The sequence below is a fragment of the Tachysurus vachellii genome, chromosome 2 (assembly GCF_030014155.1).
Source record: "Tachysurus vachellii isolate PV-2020 chromosome 2, HZAU_Pvac_v1, whole genome shotgun sequence".
Lineage (NCBI taxonomy): Eukaryota > Metazoa > Chordata > Actinopteri > Siluriformes > Bagridae > Tachysurus > Tachysurus vachellii.
In genome coordinates this window covers 16,918,359-16,935,206 of record NC_083461.1, presented here as the reverse complement: position 1 = coordinate 16,935,206, position 16,848 = coordinate 16,918,359, and the positions used below count along the sequence as shown (strand labels likewise).

At 42.0% G+C, this 16,848-nt stretch overlaps 2 protein-coding genes across 2 annotated transcripts; one reads left to right on the top strand and one right to left on the bottom strand.

Moving 5' to 3' along the window:
* Nucleotides 1-81: 81 nt before the first annotated feature.
* Nucleotides 82-2,208, top strand: bhlha15 (basic helix-loop-helix family, member a15). Its single transcript, XM_060860415.1, has 2 exons — nucleotides 82-330; nucleotides 1,298-2,208. The coding sequence occupies exons 1-2, from the start codon at nucleotides 277-279 to the stop codon at nucleotides 1,844-1,846; spliced, it is 603 nt and encodes a 200-aa protein (XP_060716398.1). The 5' UTR covers nucleotides 82-276; the 3' UTR covers nucleotides 1,847-2,208.
* Nucleotides 2,202-15,857, bottom strand: tecpr1a (tectonin beta-propeller repeat containing 1a). Its single transcript, XM_060860403.1, has 25 exons — nucleotides 15,699-15,857; nucleotides 14,787-15,019; nucleotides 14,312-14,494; nucleotides 14,121-14,243; nucleotides 13,901-14,023; nucleotides 13,610-13,784; nucleotides 13,389-13,489; nucleotides 13,165-13,266; nucleotides 12,919-13,067; nucleotides 12,090-12,637; nucleotides 10,489-10,634; nucleotides 10,234-10,389; nucleotides 9,828-9,977; nucleotides 9,382-9,539; nucleotides 7,784-7,911; nucleotides 7,570-7,672; nucleotides 7,396-7,492; nucleotides 7,190-7,269; nucleotides 7,026-7,082; nucleotides 6,553-6,727; nucleotides 6,291-6,426; nucleotides 5,225-5,317; nucleotides 4,939-5,045; nucleotides 3,731-3,850; nucleotides 2,202-3,644 (listed from the first exon to the last, which is right to left on the bottom strand). Exons 2-25 carry the CDS (start codon nucleotides 15,009-15,011, stop codon nucleotides 3,498-3,500), a joined length of 3,582 nt encoding a protein of 1,193 aa, XP_060716386.1. The 5' UTR covers nucleotides 15,012-15,019; nucleotides 15,699-15,857; the 3' UTR covers nucleotides 2,202-3,497.
* Between the last annotated feature and the right edge of the window lie 991 nt (nucleotides 15,858-16,848).

Genomic DNA, 16,848 nt, shown 5'->3' with positions numbered 1-16,848 from the left:
AACCTATTCGAAAATAGTGTGCCAACTATGATAACTGTGATAATTTGCCGTTTAGCACTATGTTATTACACTACTTAGCTCGGTAGTGTTCGGTTTCGGATGGTTCCTCAGATCTCTGCTCTCATTGGTGGAAGCAGTGCTACGTGGACATCAGACAGAAACAGGTAGCCGCGTGTGTGACCGTTATCGCTTCAGTTCGTTAAAGAAAACGGTCACCGTGGCTTCCAGCTCCGTCCTGAGACAAACAGTGTCTTATTAGTGCTCTTCATTAAGTTCATGTCATTGGCTGTCACTGACTTTCGCAGCAGTTGTATACAATTCCACTTCACGGTAAGACATGACTTTGTTTTTTTTTTCCTCTCTCTCTCTCTCTCATTATCATTCGATTTAAAAGAAAAAAAGTTTGTTTCTTCAGCATAATACACTGCATTCGCATTGTAGCTGAACCTGTAGTGCTCCAAACCACCAGCACATATCGAATTAAAACCTGTGTCAGTTCCTGAGATTAAATTTTTTATAATGTAACGACATGTCTGTCTGTTCAGAGAGCTGAGGTCCAACTTATCATGGCTATGTGCTTCATCTGGTAAAGAGTCCTTTTAAAGCACAGTTCAAACACACTGTATTTGTGCCTTGAATAGTATTTGGCTTGAATTACAATTAAACTTTTAAGGAGGAAGAGTAAAGAAACCTGGTGATGAGTTCAGTAAGAACAGTAAAAAAAAAAACCTAAGAACAGTAAAAACATTTCCAAAGAACAGTAAAAGCCTAAAAAGATTTTCTAACATTATTAGGCATTTACTATCAGTTCACTGTCAGCTAGTGTAGTGTACTAGCTTTAAGTATAGCATCAAAGATATATCAGTGCTCATTTAGGCCCACTTGTGTGTGTGTGTGTGTGTGTGTGTGTGTGTGTGTGTGTGTGTGTGTATGTATATATATATATATAGGCAATTTTCTTCAAAAGGCACAAAAGATGCTGTCACAAGAAAACTGCACTTTAATACAAGATGCGTGTGCTGTATCTATTAAACTGGCAACTTAGTGTAGATGGAAAAAGGCAACATTTTACCATGTTGAGTTTTCCTAGCCCGCTGCACTTCTTTTTAACATTCATCAGAATTCTCTGTGAAAATTTACTTGAATGAGACATAACGTCTCGCCGATACTAAGTCTGTGCAAAACGAGACACTTTGCAAGTCAGTATAAATTCACATATCTATATCTCGTATGCATATTTTTTACTCATTCTCACTCAGACACGGTTGAACACAGAGTCGTGTTTCTTTTACCTCAGGGCCTGCACGGTGGTGTGGGTGATTTAAGCATGAAGTCTAAAGGAAAGTGCTCAAAGAGGAGTAAGCACTCATGGGCTGAGCAGGAGCATGCTGACCTGCAGCTGGACGTAGAGCCTGGCTCAAGTGAACAGGAGGGATCTGAGGCCTCTCTGCCGCTGGGGGCATCATGGCGGGCATCGGGCATTGAAGGCCGTGCTAGAACGAGAATGGGCACACGCCGTAGACGAAGCCAACACAGCAGCGCCAAGGAGCGTAACACACGTAGGCTGGAGAGCAATGAGAGAGAGCGGCAGAGGATGCACAAACTGAACAATGCTTTTCAGGCACTACGGGAGGCCATCCCACATGTTCGAATGGACAAAAAGCTCTCCAAGATTGAGACTCTGACATTGGCCAAGAACTACATCAAAGCCTTGACTACCATAATCCTGGGCATGTCCGGTGCCTGCCTGCCTCACGTTGATGCCCAGGAGCACTCTGAGGATGAGAGCCACAAGGATCTTTCCAAGTACCTGGACCACATCCGCAGCTTAAGCCACAGCAGCTAACACCAGCTCTGGCCACAGTTGTATCCAGATCACTGGAACACGTTAATGAGACTGCACAGTTCACTGTGAAAGTGACATAGTGTCTGAAGTGTTGGGGTCTAAGATGGACTTACAGAAGACACAAAATCCAACTTTGGTTTGAAAGATTATTTTTTGTTACAGTCTTCAATGCAAAACCTCATCCATTCCCACTGTGCCATAATGAGTGAGATATTCCTGAGAAATAACATCATTCACAGACTAATTGGGGGGAAAAAAGGAAAACAACTGCAGATTAGAGACTATGTAATGACACATAGTGAACTCTAGCCTTTGTCTACAGTGATCGACATCTTGAGACAGTAATGAAGAAAACTTTGAGTATTTGATGTCACATTTATTGAAAGGGCATAGTTCATGCATACATTAACACTGGGGAGTGTTTTAACTTACCTAACAAATACAGTTCATGTTATACCATAATTTATCTTTTTTTACAGTTCTACATTCCATAAATTACAGGTCAAAATCTCCAAAGCCAATCAGACATATTTCATTGCGAGACGTCGACAGAAATATGCCACAGACCTGTATAAACCTTTTCTTTTTATTGACATAAATTTTACCAGCAACAACATTCAAGTTGTTACATGAGGATGTTTTTTTTTATTTATACATACCTGCACATAATGCCTTAAAAACATGCTTTAAGACAAGACTACATTTCAGCTGCCAGCACAAAAGTCTCATTACAATGACAATGATCATATATTAGCACTGGCCATAATGAAAGTCTAAAAAATTAAAAATTGTGCCTTTGTGCTGCCTCTGGAACAATACAGATAGTCATTTTTTATTTATTTAATAAACCATACACATTTGGAATTTTAAAAGCTTTGGGATTCCTGAGAAAAGAAAAACATCCCCATCATTGTCTAAATGCTAAGTATTGCACAAGTATTCATGACACCACTACAGTGAGCTTACAGATAACGGCCAACTGAATGTATGATGACTTCTTTTCCTAGTAGCCAGCTGACACTTCTTCTAAAAGTTTGTCAAGAACAGGATGTTACTCCGTTTTTTAATGTTGAGCGCTTAGTAGGAAATCTGTTGCCACCAGTCAATGAACTTATATTCTGATTTCTATCACTTTGTTTTTTTTCCTGTTGGCAAAGTGGCTTGTCTGTAAAAGTGTGTGCTTTGTTTGTGATGTCTATAAATGTATAGTACCGTGTCGAGCCTACACCAAGCCTACATCAAGCCCTGAACACACTGTATTATTTGCTACTAAAATCAAATAAAGAAAGCAAACAAGAAAACCAAGACCAAACACATAACCATAGACAAATAAATAAATAAATAAAATAAAATACATTTAAGACCTACTATACAAAATACCTATGTAAACATTCTATTTTTGAACATTTTTTAAAATATTCTAACCAGTGTGATGGCATGGGAGCTCCTCGTATTCTTATGAAGGAATGATCCTGCAAGATGTGTCAGTGCTGAGAGACAAATGATATACAGACAGTCAGAAGCTTGTGAACATCAGTGTCAATTGCACCAGACATTAGCTACATGGCTAGAAGAAAAAGGGTGGATTGCTACACTGGGGCATACAGCAGAGGATGGAGAAGGTTAGGTGAAAGGCAAAAGGGTAACGTTGCTAACAGCCCACAGTGTTGCCGTTCATCTCTGTCGGCTGCAAGCCGTGTAGCGTCGCGCCACTGTTCCTGCTGTCAGTCAGTGATGGCATACGGAAACGAGGAGCCTCCAAAGCATTGGCTCTCACCGTGATGTGGTCCCAACCACCCTGTATTTAGAAATACCAAGTTTTGGCTCAGCAGATAAATGGCCAAACATTATAAAAATGTGCTACATCACTTAAGACAGACTCACCCCGATGCCATAGTCCCACGACTGTCCTTTAGGCTCCATCGGCTGCACACCAAGCCTGCGGCAAACAGTACCGCAGCTAAGACTGTGACTGCCCTGGACCTTATCAGCAATGATCCACACCTGAAAAGAGTGACACCTGGCTATACAAGTGCTATTGAACTAAAAACATGATTCTAAAATGCTTAACCCTTCCTAGCTGGTTCTAATGATTCAGGCTATAGAGTTTATAATGTTGAACTCTATAGCTCTGACAGTAGTTCTGACTAATTCAAAATATTATTATTTTAATTGAATGGAAGGAGTCTCTAGTGTCAGTTCTTAGTAACAGTACATTTAGCACCACAGGAGACTCTCCAGGTCATAGATGATTTGGGGTTTTTCAAGAACACAGCAAGCTTATTCATTTTGAGAGACAGGGAGAGATTGAGAGGATTGTGAGGGAATGACCCCATCATGACCCCATCACACCCCTGTGGTTCTTCCTCAAGCTGTTGGAAGCACATGATTCTATAAATTGTCTCTGAATGCTGTAGCATTCCCTTCACTGGAACAGCTTTGGGTTGAACTTGTACTCTAACTGCACACCAGACCTCCTCACAAGACATCAGTGCCTTGATCTAACTAATTCTCTATGGTAGAATGAACACAAATCCCCACAGCTATGCTCCAAAATCTGGTGGGAAGACCACAGATGAGTGGAAGTTATTAGAACAGCAAAAGGGGACAAAATCCAGAAAAAGATATTTATAAACAGAAACATCACAAACCTCTCATGTTCACAAACTTTTATTACACTTTGACATTTACAAGTCTTAACTTTCTCAGATACGTCAATGCTGCTGATGTCAAACTGTGAAAAAACAAGCTTCCTTATTTGTATTTAGTTATGTGCTACTGTTATCAATGGTATCAATTACTCAGTAGTAGCCATGTAATATCTGAGAATGCAGGTCCTACTGTTCTGAATTGTCAGTAATTTCCCTATGTTTGGTGAAGCAATGACCAATGACGCCAGTTTGGACAGTAAGTCAGGGTCATAGTGACCCTCTGGCATTTTGAACAGTGATAACAGTTCAGAGTTGGGAGTACAACAACATGCATCATGCATTTTATAGATCTGTAAGTCTTTTAAAATACAAGAAGTCTTTTAAAATACAATGCAACACTGACTTTATGACACAAAGCAGCAACTGTGTAACTCCACATACCTGGTCCAGTGGCCCCACAGACACTTTGCGAACGTTATTTGAGATGTGCTCCCATGATGAACCCTGAGGGTAACTGGGTGTCACACCGTGTCGATACCACAGGTTTCCTGCAAATACAGAGTCATGCCTCAATCTTACAGAGAGTTGCACATCATTACACAGCAATAACCTTTGGCAAAATATAGGTTATAATATGCAAGATAATGTGCATCTGCATAACAAATACAAGCACATGCAGGTCATGCATAAAAAAAAGATTCTGAGTCACAGCTAATAGAGGCATTACCATTTTCATCCACTGCATAGACTGATGTCCGGCCCACTGACACCTGTTTGAGCTTCTGTGAAGCCGGAGAGGGAATATGGTACCAGCAGTCTCCTGTAGGCACAGAGGCGGGGGGGGGAGAGAGAGACAGAGACAGAGACAGAGAGAGAGAGAGAGAGAGAGATAGATCGAGTTGAGGCACAACATTCTGTGGATTGCCTGAGTACATGACAGTGGAAGACTTGCATACTTTTTTTCTCCTGTTTACAGATCCTGGTGCATCACAGACAGCAGAGAGCCTCCTCTGAATGAACAGTTTAAAGGTGCCCTGCCACACGCATTTCATTACTTTTGTGGTAATGTCTGAAGTTTACCATGGACTCTAACATTTTTTTGTGGAAATAATGCCTTGGTTACCTTGTTTCAAGCCATTCTAGTGTGGTATAGAAAGCCTGCAGGAAGACTCAGCTCGATTTGCGCCAGTTCTCATGAATATTCAAATGAGCTATGCTGCTTGGCTCCGATTGGCTAACCGCTAGGATATGACAGCATGACTATTCATTCACCCAGCACAATAAGTAGCCTAGGCTAGAGGAACTTTGTTTACAATCACCTTGAATTGTGGCAGAATGGCTTCTTCACAAGCCTGTTGACGTTCAGGCATCCTTGCTATATAGGAAACTCACTGAGCTACACGAATTCTGGGGGCGCGGTCTCAAGTGGGAGAGCTCATGAATAGTAATGAGCTCAGTCACTCTGACATCAGAGTGACCAGCTTTTCCAACTGACCTGATTTCTCCCCTTATTTCTTTTAAGTGGCTAGAACTGACCGGGGAGGAAGCAGTTTGTTTTCAAATTCACGACACAACATATCAAAAAATCCAAGTAAAAACGGTTGTGTGTGGAAGGGCACCTTTAAATTAAATTTCTTGCCAGAAATCTAAATATTCTAATTATTATTAATTACAAAATATAATTTTGCAATTCCAATTGCAATTTACAAAATGGGTGAAGTCTGTCAGACCTACAACATGGGAATAAAGGTGATAAAGAGAAGCTTAACTAATATGAATGATAAGGCTGTCACCTGCAGGGTTTTGGGATGACACGGCTCCCCTGTAGAATGCCGAGCCGTCTCTGGCAATACCCCACACCTGATACACCCCTCCAATGGAGATGGACTTAAAAGGTTGGTCTGTTCCTACATGGAGCCATGATGTTCCCTAGAAACCCCATTTAAGATGCCACAAAATGTGCATTAATTTAACTTTTCAAGCATTCATAATTTCAATGCTACTGAGAAAAATAGTAAATACTGTGTGCTTAGGTTTTTATAAATAATATCTTACAGCAGGGGTGAGTGAGGAGACCCCTAAACGGCAAAGCACATCTCCCTTGTTGCTGATGGCCCACAAAGGCACCTGCTCCACTGTGGTCTTTGGGCCACATGGCAAAATTGTAATATCACTCAGAGGGATGGGTGGGACTTCCTGCCATGGCCCAGTTGTAGTGAGTTTACACTTCCTGTACAGAGAAATGTGAAAACACCATAGATATAGATTCAGTGACATGGATTGCCCCAAATGTTTGTTCTCCTATTAAAACTTAATACTGCTACATGACATACTGTGTAATATATTATAAAGTTCTATGTAGATAAAGAATAATGTATGGGATATTCAAGCTTAGAAACCTTAGAATATGAAGACTAATAAGTCCGGTAAGTATTTTCATTTCTCTCAACCATAAAACATTTTATTAAATAGTACAGTTTACCAAACAGTATCCACATACACACACAAAGACAGAGAGCTAATAATACCTGGCCCAACGCCTGCGACGGACAAAGTCCTTCAAGGTTTTATGACTGTGGTATGACCTGACACAACAAATAATGTTGTTAACAAAAACAGCAAACAGCATGCGCCAATTTAGAGCTTAAATTATATGGCACAGATGTAATATAATGAATGTTTGCAAACATACGCTGGAAAATCAGCTGCATACTGCCAGCCCTCTCTGTCCGTTCCTCCAGCTATACCATAGTCGATGGCCCAATCTGACACCTGCCAATCAAACAGACACATTTAGCATACTCTATACCTCACATAATAATATAATGTGACATAAAAATAAAGTCAAACATATGATCAGAATTTTAGTCTAGAAAACTGATAGTTAGTTTCGCAAACCCATGTCCAGTGAGGAGAAGGGGGTTTAGTATTGGATTTGGTACACTCCTGAAGCCCTGAAGCATCACTCCACATGAAGCGATCTGTAGGGAGCCCCCTGTAGGGAACACACAAGACATACATTGAGTGCACACACAATATTACATCACCAACTGTGCAAAAAGTGGCATTTACCTGTTTGTGTAGCCAGTCACAGGATTCCAGCGCTGGTTCTCATAAATATATACATTCTTCACATCAGTCTGTGTGTAGATGTTATCTGTGCTGCTGGAAAGCCCTGGATATGAACAATAACTTATTTTTAATATAAACATATACACTAGGTGTATGGGTTGTCTGGATGCACCACAAGTACTGTTAAAAAAAATAAATATAGAAGCTGATTTACCCTGAAAGATGCCTCCCCCGTAGCCACCTGTGTGGACCCACGCAGTGTGGTCATAGCCGATTCCCCACACCACTCCTAGACTGTTACACTCCACAATTCTTAGGTGACCTCCAACCTGGCGCCAAAACCTGCCCAATAATGAAACTGCCTGATTAGGCCTTGAAACATTAAATACTGTAATGTGGCACATATAATATAGTATCTAACACATTGATACAGCATGTCAGGTAAATGTTTCAGCTCTTGCACCCCAAAACCTTAAAAACAACATATCAAGAACAACGCCACTACTACTGTATTTCCTTGCATAATCAATTTAAGGTTGTTGGTTGTAAAATGTTCTGGTTATCGCTGCATTTACATGGCAATACCACCAACTCCACCTAAAGTACCTGTTCATGCAAAAACTGTTATTAAATAAGAGTCTGGGTCTGTAACTATACTAAATAGTTGACTGTGTAATTATTGGAACCCTTCATGAAAATCAGCAAAAGAAAAAAAATACCTAAATCAACATAGAAGTAATAATATTTGAAGCCTAAAGATATGACAAATTTTATGTATGTATTTTTTTTGTTTAGTTTTTTTGCTAAACACTGATTTTAATAGTGGGGGCATGGTGGCTTAGTGGTTAGCACGTTCGCCTCACACCTCCAGGGTTGGGGGTTCGATTCCCGCCTCCGCCTTGTGTGTGTGGAGTTTGCATGTTCTCCCCGTGCCTCGGTGGTTTCCTCCGGGTACTCCGGTTTCCTCCCCCGGTCCAAAGACATGCATGGTAGGTTGATTGGCATCTCTGGAAAATTGTCCGTAGTGTGTGATTGCGTGAGTGAATGAGAGTGTGTGTGTGTGCCTGCGATGGGTTGGCACTCCGTCCAGGGTGTATCCTGCCTTGATACCCGATGACGCCTGAGATAGGCACAGGCTCCCCGTGACCCGAGGTAGTTCGGATAAGCGGTAGAAGATGAATGAATGAATGAATGAATGATTTTAATAGTTGATTTTAAAAAACCCAGGAAAAAACTAAACTATATCAGTCTGGACTGTGGATATTTGGGAATCTTCTTTAACTTTAGCACTGTCCTCCTCATTATATGACTGAGTATGGTGAAGTGTTCCTTCTGGCAAATTACAAAAATACTTTATTATATGGACCAGAATGTGCCACTGTATTATATATATTTTTTCACCCATTAGTTGACTTTTTTGGGGGGTTTTTGTGTGTTGATTTTGGTCATGGAAAGGAAAAAAAAAACTTATCTACCTGATCTAGTTGGGTCAAAAGCATAATCTTCTGGTAGATGAAATTAATTTAGGAAAAAAAAATTGTGCTGCTGAAGAACTCTTAAAATGTTGTTTTAAACTAAACTAGAGTGTTGTCATAGATCAAAAATTATCACTAAATGCATACATTAGTCATTGTAGCTATTGAAGGGTGCCAAGAATGCAGTCACCTGCATTGTATCTTCTAACCTTGTTCAAGAACACAGTACCTGATAATAATAATAATAATAATAATAATAATAATAATAATAATAATAATAATGCAATTCTAAACTTTTGGACAAGCCACATGTTAGCATATTACAGAAATGGCTCACATTTGGTCACAGGGTGTGGGGTAAGGAGAGGCTTCTAGCCCTGGTGTTGGCTCACTGACAAAAATATCTCCTTTGCAGGTAATGGACCAGATGGCCTGTTTTGAGGGTGGACCCTGGATGCCACGGGAATCACAGCAGGAAACACTGAGCAAGGCCAGCTAAGGAAAAAAAACATACAACGTCAATCAAAAAGCAGCAACAGCAAGATGAACACGGGCTGCTACATGTTGAGAGATTCCTGCCTAAACCGTCACTAAACAAGATGCCACATGTCAGGGTTTAGTCACAGCTTTTGTCACAACTATACATCTGTGAGAGGTACAGTACAAAGCTGTCAGACAAAAGAACATCACCAGAGGAACTTTTACCAGCTATCAGATTCCTATCTCACTCTCATTACACTACTTAACAGTGAGTGAATTTAGAAACACTGTTTTTCTCCTTACCCAGTCATGCATCTCCAGCTCAGTAGCAGCAGCAAGACGGATGGGCCACCTCTGCTTAGTCCTCTCCGGTGTGTAGACAGCAAACGTGTGCTTGGAGTCATTCAGTACCGGTACCATGATGGTGACTTCATTAATGAATGCATGTAGGTACTGAATTGGGAAGCAAAAGAAAGGACACCAATTCTAAACACTAGATCACATTGTTGTTTTTAAAAGAACAAGGCATGTGCAGTAATGTTATTTGAAGGGTAAGCTACTTGCATACTGGACCCTACTTTTTTGCCAGGATGTGGAGAAACCTGGCTAAAAAGCTGTAATGCTGTATACCGATTAAAAGACTGTCATACGACTTATATAAGACTTATAAAATGTATGTTGTTACTGATTATTAACATGAGAAAATCACCTTCTTTTCATCATTGAAGGTATAGTATATGAAAAGGATGCCGTCCTTGTTGCCCTCAGCTCCTGAGAATTGCTCCAGTGCAAACTGCACATCCAGCCACTTGTGAGGCTTCCAGTCCCTCCACCACTGCATGGAGCCCTTTTTTACCCAAACAGACTGAAGGCAGAACATGCGGAAGAGAAGAAAATAGAATTGAAATATAATGCAAATACAGAAAACATTCAGTCTTTCTGTTAGTTTCACTGAAAGGAGCACCTGTTCAATGGCCTGTTCATAATGTTTGAAGTTTTCCATCTCTCGCTTTGACCTCTCACTGAGCTGTTCCAGGATCTGCTTGCGCCAGGCTGCAGTCTGTGCAGGTGTGATGGAGAGCGACATGGCCTGCATAGAGGAGGCCAGAGCTGCAAAGTGAGGAGGTCACACTGTCAAAATTTTCAACAGCTTTGGCCTTTTCTATGTGCAACAACTTAAAGGTAGGGTCTCTGTTGTTTGAGAAATGCCTCAGAAAACTGAGTCGGGACGACAAACAAAACAAATACAATACTAACGAGTAGCCAATGAGCAGAAAGGGGCGTGTCCTGTCAATATGGGTGGACAGAGTGTTCAGTGCGCATGTGTGACATTAGCAAAAAATGATTTTAAACATTGACATGGAGGATAAAAACAAAGAAAGAAAGGGAAGAATGGCTTACGATAAGGCAAGAAGTAGGACCCGTGTTAATATAGGATCAGCTTTCCAGCGCCGGAGAGAACTGAAGGAGCGGGAAGTTGGCCACATATTCACAGATTCCAAATTCCCGAGTCAATAACTCCTGAGCTAAACGCTGTTACTACACAAATAACACCCCTTTTCTATCGACGTAATGTAGAGAGGCAGCTACAACCGCGTTTTGCTAGTAACAGCGTTTAGCTCAGGAGTTAGTGACTCGGGAATCTCCAATCTGTGAATATGCGGCCAACTTTACTTAAGACGCCGAGGTTGCTTTTTCCTTCTCGATAGGTGAGTAACGTTGGTTTTGCTTTGTTTCACAGAACTAATACAAGTCGTCCTTTGCATGATTATGCTTGTGTGTCATTTTTGCTTGTTTGTTTATCTGCAATCATATTGTTCTTCCCTTCAGCTATGATAAAGACACATTTCTTTCCATTAGTTGCCTGGGTTACGTATGTGTGGGCGGAGCTATCAATACAGGGGTGGGACCAATTTGGGTTAGGGGCGTGTTTGTTTTGGAGATTTCAAATGTCAACACTGGCTTTCAAACAATGGAGACCCTGCCTTTAATATAGATAAAAAGAGGTTTATATTTTGTGGAAAACTATGATCCTAAATTACAAACAAGTAAACTAAATACTCACTACCATAGTCACTGAATAATCATAGCAGTTACTTAATAATATGCTGTTGTAATAATTAGACAAGAAAATTGAAAAGGTGTCAAGCAGCTCGAACCACTACATAAAAAATGTTTTTCTTACAAGTGCTGTGTCTTTTACTGGATGACCCTGGGAGTTGTGGCATATAATCTCCATGTGGAAATCATTGTTTGTCCCATGATCCAGTTTTGGGAGATATCCAATGTCAGGAGACAGTGTCAGAATTTTAATCACTGCTAAAACTCGTGCTAATGTACTTGTTTGGTGGAGGCTTTTACACAAAGTGACAGCTGAGAAGTAATATTCAAGAACTTACAGGGATCTAAACTCACAGTCTTCTGATCAGTGGTGATCAGCCAAGGTCTTAACCACTGAGCTGTTACCACCACCACCACCAGCAGCCAATATCTAAATCCTGTAAATATTGGTAATACAAATATAAATATTGCTAATACTGAACCCATCTGAGACAAAAGGCTGACCTGTGGAGTTGAACCAGTGGAGCTGAGAGTGGGAGTCAATATAGCAGCCTCCGCCACTAACCCAGGCCCATAAGGGGTGATCGTCAGGCCCGTATGGTTCCTCCATGCCCAGGTTGTAGGTAGCTACAGATGACAAGCTGCAAGTATCAGCAGCATCCCCACTGGTTCCCACAGTCAGGTGTGTCTGTGCCTCCTCCAGGTCCACGTTGCTCCACTGGTGGTCCGGATGTCCTGACTGGCTAGAGGGAAGCAGCACATTTGCAGCAGCATTTTCCTTTCCCTCTGTATCTCCCTCTGCACACTCCTCCTCAGGAATGGATGCAGCCTGCGTGAGGACACGTTGCCCAATCTGACCTTCTCTATCAGACACTAGCTCTGAGATGAAGCTGTCGCTGGTCACTTTCGGTATTCGTTTTTTAGGGGGTTCATCAGCCTCAGAGGAGGACGGCACGGCTTCTGCTGCTGCTTTCTCTGTTTCACAGTCCACGTCACTCAGGACGGTGGTCTGAGACTGCAGGCGGACCTCACCTCCAAAAAAACATCCGGCACTGCAAAACAAAACTATCATGTTATTGATGCTAGCATAAACGCTTTATAAGGACTGTAGTCTACACACACACACTATAACTAAACACTAAGACACTTCAGACAAGCATTACCAGACAATATATTAGCTTAGATTATGAAAGACTCCAGCTGGTGGCCGGAGCTGTTGATAATTAATTTAGTACTCTGAAGGCCAGTCAGTCAGCATCACTGCTGAAACAAAGCGTGCTGACAGCTCCCCCAGGCTTCCACCATTGAAACAACACTGTTGTCCTTCACTTACCTCTGCAGGCTGCTAGCACTGGCGCTGGAGTGAGAGCGCTCAGCATCTCTGGGCACAGACACAGCTATCCATGCTTTCCCACTCAGCTCACTGACAGTCACACCCTGGCGGAAATGTACCGCTCGGTCCTCAATGCTAATACCCCAAACCTGCAACAAGGCAGCATGGTCAGAAACACACCAGGGCCACTGCACAAAAAAAACACTACACAAAATCAGCATTAAAACTACATTTCTAACACCTAACCTGGTCATTGAGGCCCACATTAATCATCACCATCTCCCCAACCATCCCAATCCAGCCTGAGCCGCATGGATTGTGGGAATTCACACCACGCCTAAACCAGACCTATTATAAAACATAAGGGAAAAACATCAAGTGTCAGAAGTTGACAACTGGAACTGACACTTTGAACGAATAAAGAACAAAGGGCGATTCAGTCAGTGACTCATGTCTAATTCTCGTCTTACTTTATGATCTTTTGTCACAGCCCACACCACATTGACGCCAACTGCTACGTGTATAGCTCCGACTTCTGGGCTTGGTGATTCAACTACTACCCATGTGGTGCCTTGTAATTCAGAATTATTTGTTACATAAAAACAGCATAAATACAATCAAATATACATTTATAATAAACCTTTACGTATGTTTCAGTGTATTAAAAGTATTGCAATGTATTCTAACTCACCTTTAGGGCAGTCTCTGCTAATGCCCTCACGAACCAGGAACTGTCCCTCCCACAGGACCCCCCACAGAAGATCAGCTGGCCCACAACTAATCTGCACCACCTCGCCTGGTGTAGGAACCTCCTCCCACACAGAGCCTTCAGGGTTAAAGTGGTTGATGCCATCACGGAACCACACCTACATCAATTCACAGTGAGTGCACATGATACAATTGCATCTTATACAATTAGTCATAATCTGTGTAACTGCCAATTACTTAAATGATCCATTATACAAAAAGTCTAAATGCAGACCCTCCCCTGCAGAGAGACAGCCCAAAGAGAAATCTGGCCCCTGGGCTCCTCTGTGATCTCCCAACCACCACAGCTTATATCATTAAATGGGTCTGGCAGGGAACTCGTCTGTTCTGAGGGAATCTGATGACACACAAAAAGAAAATAAGCAACCACTTCCTAACGGCCAAATAAACTTGCAAACATTAAACCAAGTAATGAGAGCCAGTTACACACACACCTTAGCCCAGGTGTCTTGTGACTTGTACCTCCGGTAGCGCACCAGTCGCCGACGTCGCACACAAGAATTCCACTTCTTGTCTTTAGTGTAAGTGGCAGGAAAATCAATAGCATATGTCCAACCCTGCAAACGTGCATTAAATGAGCTACATCTACAAGCACATCAGCAGCTGATCAAGCATGTTCACTTACTCCTTTCTCCGTGGGCTCTCCTCCAAAGTTCTCGTCCACGTACCAGTCAGCCTCCCATTCCCAGTTCTCAGATGGAAGCTGGAAGCTGTCCAGTGGCTGATTCTGCAGTCCTGTCACATCACTCCACTGCCATCGATCACTAGGCAACAGGCGGTCTGAGAAACCATCCACCGGGTTCCATCGCTGGCACAAAACACACACCAAACAAATGAGACGACTTTCTGTGCACATGTCGTACATTTACGTCATTTAGCAGACACACTTATATCCAGAGTGACTTACGTTTTATTTCAATTTATACAACTGAGCAATTGAGGGTTAAGCTGCCTTGCTCAGGAGCCCAGCAGTGGCAGCCTGGTGAACCTGGGATTCAAACTCATGACCTTCCGGTCAGTAGTCCAATACCTTAACCACTAGGCTACCAAATCCCACCTCCCGCATGCTGTACATGGTGCGCATGCCAGTTGAAGGTTACCTGATTTTCATAAGTTTCCTCCCGGAAGCGAATCGGAACCTCGCTGGCGTGGACGCACAGGTAGATGTTGTGATCACAGGCGATGCCCCAGCAGCACTGGAGTGCAGCTGTGACGCGTTTGAACTCCAGGTGAGCATCACGGCACTGTTCCCATTGCTGACCTGCTGTCGACAGGCTGTAAACCCTCCCATACACATCTACAGCCCACAGGAGTGTGCTCGGCATGGTGCACTCTGCAACAACAAGCAAATTAGTGTTGATTACAGAGCTGTCATTCTGTCACTGGCCTTAAAAACTAGCACTGACATGGATGATATTCAATTCTGAATTTCATTAACTTCATTAAAATAGCTGTCGTAGTGTACATACAGTATTACAGACATTGACTAAATGAGTTTTTACTAACCAAGAGCTACTTTTGACAAAATGTAAAGTTATAAATCCCTTTGATAATCATCGTTAAAATCATACAAAGTCCATCTGCTCCGTTTTGTTGCGTCCATGTTAATGAACAATAAACAAACAAACAAACAAACAAACAAACAAACAAACCTCAGATTAGCTAACGGACATTAGCCTCAGGCTCCATATGAAAAAGATATAAACAAACATAAGTCTGAGGGTCGAAAACAACATTTATTAAAGCAATCATTTAAACGGGGCTTTTTCTAGGAGCTGGTTATTGATAATGGAAATGAAAATAAACCACATGCCAGAATAGTGTTTAGAGAAATGTCAGTGTTTATACAGAAGTAACAGCAGGACCGTGTGGCTAACTATCTTCCTGGAAAACACATTATACTAAAGAAGAAGCTAACTAAGGATGTAGCAAGACAAGATTTTAGCAAATCGGGTTAAAAAGGGATTCCCCAGTTATATCAGTTTAATCTTATCTGCTGTTATCTCACTTACCCGGACGTTAGATGACATATGGCTGTGAATATCCTCTGAGATTATTCATAGGCCACTGAAGCAGCTGTACATGAATATAAACTGCTACAAATTGACCTGCTATTTCCCACCTCTACACCACTTAATCCCGAACCAGGAAGTGGCAGCGGTGTAGTCTTATATTGTTACTTAACCATTTTAAAGTGCACTAGATAGGGTGTATGGAGACGTTGTTTAACGCCCCTACAAAAAAAGTGCACTTAGTCGGGAAGTAGGGAGACATTTGGATCGGCTATGGTTTGTGTTTTGAAACTGCTGATGGCGGTAGAGGGCCGTTACTGTAGGCATGATAGTAAAATGTGTTTTATATAGCCACCAGGTGGCGCTAAAGTATCGAGCGAAGGAGCTGAACTAAAGGAAACGCACTAAAGCAACCTGTCCTTCAAGTTCCCCAACAAAAAGTTATGTGTGTGTGTGTGTGTGTGTGTGTGTGTATATATATATATATATATATATATACACACACACACACACACACACACACACACACTCAATACCCCATAATGACAAAGTGAAAACAGAAGTGAAAACATGCTCTGGCTGGGGTACTCTAGGACATTCACAGAGTTGTGCCTAAGCCACTCCTGTGTTGTCTTGTGTACTTAGGGTCAAAGTCATGTTGGAAGATGAACCTTCAGCCTAGTCTGAGGTCCTGAGCACTGAGTTTTTGTTAAAGATATCTCTGTACTTTGCTCCATTCAGCTATTCCTTAACCCTGACCAGTCTCCCAGTTCCTGCTGCTGAAAAACACCCCCACATCATGATGCTGCCACCACCATGCTTCACTGTTGGGATGGTATTAGGCAGGTGATGAGCAATGCCTGGTTTCCTCCAGATATTGTGTTTAGAATTGAGGCCAAAAAGTTTAAACTCGGTTACATCAGGCCAGAGAATCTTGTTCCTCACAGTCTGAGAGTCCTTCAGGTGCTTTTTTGCAAACTCCAAGCAGGCTTTTGTGTGTTTTATACTGAGGAGAGGCTTCTGTCTAGCCACTAGCCACAAATCCCAAATCGGTGGAAGGCTGAGTGATGGTTGTCCCATCTCCACACTGGATCTCTGGAGCTCTGTCAGAGTGACCATAATTTGTGACCATCTCTCTTAATAAGGCCCT

Coding starts and splice junctions, on each gene's coding strand:
- bhlha15 (XM_060860415.1), top strand. CDS start 277: ATGTCATTGGCTGTCACTGACTTTCGCAGCAGTTGTATACAATTCCAC. Junction 331..1,297: donor GTATACAATTCCACTTCACG/GTAAGACATGAC, acceptor CTTTTACCTCAG/GGCCTGCACGGTGGTGTGGG.
- tecpr1a (XM_060860403.1), bottom strand. CDS start 15,011: ATGCCGAGCACACTCCTGTGGGCTGTAGATGTGTATGGGAGGGTTTAC. Junction 14,495..14,786: donor AGGAAACTTATGAAAATCAG/GTAACCTTCAAC, acceptor GTTTTGTGCCAG/CGATGGAACCCGGTGGATGG. Junction 7,083..7,189: donor TATGCAGCTGATTTTCCAGC/GTATGTTTGCAA, acceptor TTGTTGTGTCAG/GTCATACCACAGTCATAAAA.